This window comes from Austrofundulus limnaeus, unplaced genomic scaffold (assembly GCF_001266775.1).
Source record: "Austrofundulus limnaeus strain Quisiro unplaced genomic scaffold, Austrofundulus_limnaeus-1.0 Scaffold143, whole genome shotgun sequence".
NCBI classification, from domain to species: Eukaryota; Metazoa; Chordata; class Actinopteri; order Cyprinodontiformes; family Rivulidae; genus Austrofundulus; species Austrofundulus limnaeus.
In genome coordinates, this window is record NW_013952545.1 from 636,499 (window position 1) to 642,108 (window position 5,610).

At 39.2% G+C, this 5,610-nt stretch overlaps 1 protein-coding gene across 2 annotated transcripts in view; it reads right to left on the bottom strand.

Annotated features, from left to right (window-relative positions):
* Positions 1-769, bottom strand: part of LOC106523059 (mannosyl-oligosaccharide 1,2-alpha-mannosidase IC) — a gene marked incomplete at its 5' end in the record, with an annotated part of 82,601 nt that extends 81,832 nt beyond the window's left edge. For both annotated transcript variants that reach the window (XM_014016344.1, XM_014016343.1), the window contains 1 exon segment: positions 689-769. In XM_014016344.1, the coding sequence (XP_013871798.1) occupies positions 689-769 (81 nt within the window).
* Positions 770-5,610: the final 4,841 nt, after the last annotated feature.

Consider the following 5,610-nt stretch of genomic DNA (forward strand, 5'->3'; position numbering starts at 1 on the left):
AAATGTCTAAGACTCAGTTCTGATTAATAAATATATGTATGAATATCCAGCTGGTCAGAACTCAGTGATTTGTATGAAGAAACACCTGTGAAGCATAAAATACTTAGTTTAAGCCACTGTTTTAGTCATTTAAATTAGTTATCTATTTTAAATTTCCATAACTATAAAATTCACAATTTCCTCAGCTTTATTTTGAACCATAGTTTGTAAAAAATCAAGCAAGAAATAAGTAAGTTATAAGAATTTTTTATCAGGAAGACACCTCACAGTCCATTGACCTCCATTCGTTGTGTTGAGGCTCCTCAATGCATAACAGAGCTCCAGTGTGTACACATCAATGTAGCTAGCAACGCGCTAGCCACGCCCAATCCAGTAATATATATCAATGGTTTTGAAGCTACCATAATTTCAATCTCACATCTCTGTCAAAATAAGGTAAACTGCAACAACGAGCCCCGTGCCTGAGTTCAAAGACAACCTGGTGTGGGTTCAGAAACAACATGAAAACACTCCAACTGTAATGAGATAATTTCACGTTGGAGCTGCGGTGACACGTTTCCACACACAAACACACCGCTGTCACGTTCACGCGGGCTGTTCATCATTCAAACGGCAGCACCGGTGGAAGATAAAGGGAAGCACCGGATCTCACCAAAGCAGAGGGATAACCGACGTCTATTAATCTTACCTCCTCTCCTGTCAGGTAGTACGCTGAGAGCAGCCCGCCGACGTAACGGATGTTCACCTCGAAGAGCGATGCCTCGCCGTTCTGTTGAACCAAGAGAGAGATCAAATTGTCAGATGTCATAATTCAGTGGAGGGTTGAAGGGGGGGGCGGTCGAAGCGACGGTACTGAGGGGGAGAATGGACACACTGAAGAAACAGGTTTTATTTCTCACTCCACTCATCCTGTTATTGGTTTGGGAAATCTCCGGGGAGTACAACAGCCCAGATGTGCGGATAAATATTTCACACAACATAGACTGAAGTGTCTCAGACAGACGATGATGTGAGCAATATTTATGACTTCCAGATGTTCAGTTTTGCATTTCATTCTTGTTTTATACATTTTAAACACATATCGAGTGATGTAAAACACRTGAAAACAACCTTGATGCTGAAAATGAAATTCCACGTCACAACATTTGCTGTTTTTTTTTAATTGAGGGATAATTCATTTCTGAATTTCAGAAAGTCAGCTTAGAACAAAATGTGAAGTAGCCCACTGAATGTTACTGGAACTGAGTAACAGATGTTTATACACACTAATATTGTTTTATGCCCACCTGAATATTTAACAGATGCTGTAGAYGTTTGCAGCTGCAAGATGTTAACAAGGAAACAAAAAAAATGTAGGACCACACCGACTGATGGTTTACCAAGTTGCAGTCTAAATTTGATAAGAGACACAGGGATGTGATGTTAGACAGAAGTTTTCCTGAATGTTCGGCCAGGTGCTCCACAGAAAACACATTCTTCATTTATCACTGAAACAATGTGTGGACCTCTCCAACAACTTTTATGTGCAGTGTTTTCACATCCATCTACCTATACTTCAGCCTTTAGAAAATGGGATAATGCATGTCGTTAACACATGCATAACAGCTGTAGATTTTGTTTTATGAGATCATTTCATAAAATAAACAGAAAACAATCAAGCTGAACAGCAACAACTGTTGAAGTTTTAAAATCTATCTTGTTACTTAAACTTGAATTGCACTAAAAATATAAATAAAATATTAACGGCCTACTGGTGCAGGTTGCTTTGAACTTTATGCCACTGATGGTTTTACTGAACATGACAATAAATCAGCCTCTCAAAGTAAAACTGAATGTGACTAAATTGCTTATTATCCTATTTTTTTATCCATCAAAATCTGGATCGCAAGAGTGGTTACAGCTTGCTTTACCTTTGCAAACACAAAATCTTCAGCCGAGAATGTTGAGTTCATGAAGCCAGTTTTACTCTGAATCCTCATGGCAGCAGATATTAATTAGGATATGCTGTTGTCTTCCTATGAGCTCTCTGGTCAACCCTGTCCTGTTCATTGGTCACTGCGGGGATAAAACCGTCGAAGTGAACGTCTCTCTAATCACCAGGCTCCCATGCCCCTTCCCTGACTCTGTGTGCTCGTTAGAAAGAAGAAATCCCTCTCCAAAGACGTTCAGATAAAGTCAACTTCAAGAAGTCAGGCCACAGAGCTAAAGCCATGTGATCACACTCTCTGGTGTTTTGTCTCCTCTTTTGTCGACTAAGCTCTTACAATGTTCAGGGTGTTATTGATTAGAGGAGGATTACTAGTTAAAGCTGAACTTTATTTACTGCCGTGTTATGTGAAAAYGCTTTTAAATATTTGATATTGAATGTTTAACAGAAGCTGAGATGTTTTGATGTAAATTTAAAAGCTTTCAAGGTAAATTGTAAATTCATACTAAATGTTTTTATTTCAGCTAAAAGAGAAGTAAGGGACTTCTGTTTGTCAGACAGAATGAATGGGCCTCATGCAAGAACATGTTCATATTCTTCTCTTACTTTTGTTCGTATGAACATGCCACGTCAGATTTAACAARYTCTTCTATCTTCAGGAAAAGTGTGTAAATGAGCTGCGTAAACTGATGAATGTGTATCAGGTGCTCATGCATGAGGAGAGGAGATTAGCATAATTACCACCCCAAAAACACCATATAAGGTAACGTTTCCTGCCCCAGATACCAGGAAGTGTCCATTCATAAAAGACATCGCAAAGCAAAACGAAAAAAAAAAAATAAGAAAAGAAATTAACAAGTTCGGAGACTGAAGTCGTGCTCTTAAGAGATCCAGAAAAGAGAATCTGTCATTTTCAGCAGCATCAGCTGTGGAATTAAAGAAGCTGCTAAAACCGAGGAATGAAATGACTGCTGGTAATGTCGTGTCTCCCATGGGTCGTATACAGTCACAGAAATAAAAACCTAAATCATATTCATCTCTTTCTTCTCCTCTGATTTTTCTTTGTTCAAATACTTTTAAATTAAGTGTAAACACCTGTGTTACGTAGTTTTTGTATATTCAGAAGAAGAGCAGTCGCGCACCGCTCCCCCCCCCACCCCGCAAGTGGTGTCGAAAGTGGTGAAGCAAGTTGTGTCAAATGCGGTTCTGAAAAAAAAAAGCATTATGAAATGTCTCCAAACTTCAATTAATGCATAATTGAATTTGGTTTGTAGTTTGACATCTTCATATTAATATTGAAGTGCTATACAACAGCATTAATAGCCAATTTAATTTATTCTAACCAATTTATGTCRTTAKTCTACATTWTTACATTTAAAATTATAATTCCAGTTCAAACAGAATAGCCTATTGTCAACATAATTATGGAGTGTGATTTATTTTCAACTCGAAATATCTTCAGACTAATGAAATGTGAAAAAAAATCTGTCTGGATAACAGCAGACTGACTGCTCRTAAAATATACGACAGGTCTGGACCACTCGTGAATTTTGTTCGTATCTGAAAAAAATCTTAGAATACGAAAACATTGGTGAATGCCACAAATTCTCCTAAAACACTCGTACGCACAACTTAAGAACAAATCTGTGCGTACGAATGGTTCTTGCATGAGGCCCAGTCCAACGTCACTGTCCCAATTTGTAGATGCCTACTCATGTGGCCAACAAAACGTATATTATAAAACATATGTATCACCATGGTAATGAAGCAGCACTTGTTCACGCAAACATAGGTCTTTTGTAGACTAGACACAGTTGTTTATGTAGCCGACCTGAGCGGCCTATACGGCCCACATAGACTGTGACCAGTGTCAGCCACGGTCTACTTCGGTTGTGACCCATGAATCGAGACACAGCCAACAAGTTTACAATAAACGTGGTGTGCCAAGTTTTATTGTCCCCCTATAGATTTTTTCCCATCAGTCATTAAAGGTTTTTGTTTTGGATGAGAACTTTAAAAAATGCTGGTGCAGTTCTGTTCCCAAACCTTTGCTGTAAATCAGTGGTTCCTAATCTTTTTTCCATCCCTTGGTAGCCCCCAACCTCTTCGAAAGATGCGTTCAATRTTTATGTTTTTTATCAAATTAATAAGAATAAGGTGAACAATACAAACTTTTATTTGGAAAAGCAAAAAAAAATTACTAATACAATGGCTTCTTTGGGCAATTTTTATATACAAACAAATTGGTATCGTCATATCCTCTGAGCAGACAAGGTCATGCATCTCCCAAGCTCGCTGGCGCCCCCCAGGTTGGAAGCCACTGCTCTAAAGTWATACAAACCCTTATTTACATCAAAGCAGATCAATAAAAACAGCAGAGGAAAAAAAAACTTGAATAAGACGAGATTTTGCAGAACAAATCTAAACATTAGCTGAACTCTGCTGCATTCCCATTCCTACATACCAGTATGGTCTATTTCCTTTTCACAGAAAATCTGAAATAACAGGTAACACCGCATGCGTCTCAATATGTCACCATAATTACTRCCTCTAGTGCTGGCTGAAGGTTGGAGCAGAATGGTACTTATTGACTTGGAGACCCATTGAGAAGGAAATTGCTATCTCAAGTGGAGATGAGGAGGAAACTGTAATTGGGTGGCAGAAAGGGCAATTTGCTCTACTTTGAAACGTATGATCAAGAAAGAATGACCCACATCTGTTAATCTCCTCTCACTAATCTCTATATATGACTTCACCTGAAATGACATACTTGGTTATAAAACAAAATGGGATTAACCTAATTCAGCTATTAGCAGACATAATAATCTGTGGGATAATCTGCATGTTTGATGTTGCCAATAAAAGGAGAAAAAAGAGTCTCTTTTGGTTTTCTTGCTGAGATTTTTAGACTTGTGCACATCTGAGGCTGCAGCCTGGGGACCATYGATCTTAAACTTTTTCACCCTGATTGAATCATCGTCTCGTCCCCCCCAGTGTTAAAGGTACTAGCAGCCATTTTTCACTGTTGTTCCTGCGGATGTGCAGAAGGTTTGAGWCCTGCATGCAAACAAAAACGCTTCCTAAACCACGGCTTTTCTAACTCTTGTCGTCTTTCATACAAATCTGTAATTTAAGTAAAATGAGCTGATTTTTTTTTTGCACGTCGACGGCGCTGTGATGTCAGCCGGCTGGTAACACTTCCTGAGACAAAGCACCGCCGCCTCTGGCAGAGCAGCTGAGCTGAGCTGTCTTGCCAACTCAGAAACGAGTAGCCCATTCTGTAATGGTAGTCCAATGGCAGTGATTAGGACCCGAGTGTCTATTTATCATCAGGGATTGTGGCTTCCAGCAGGACAGGCAGAAGGTACAGTGAGAGGGAACAAGTGAGCTGACAAAGGTTTTGTCAGGCTTTTACTTCCCCGTGCGGCCTCCATAAATCACCAGGCAGGCCTCCTAACCCACTTTCATTCTTTCCAATCTGGTGATTTTACCAGCGTACGTTTAGTCAGGAAAACTGGAATGTCCAATCATTTCTTAAACGTCTCCTGCTCATGACGTTCAGCTGTCAGGAAGTGTTTCAAAGCAAGTAGTTTAGGGCTGCAACTAACGATTGTTTTAATAATCAATTAGTCTGTCGATCATTTTTTCGATTAATCGATTAATCGGCCAAATCTTTTAAATGC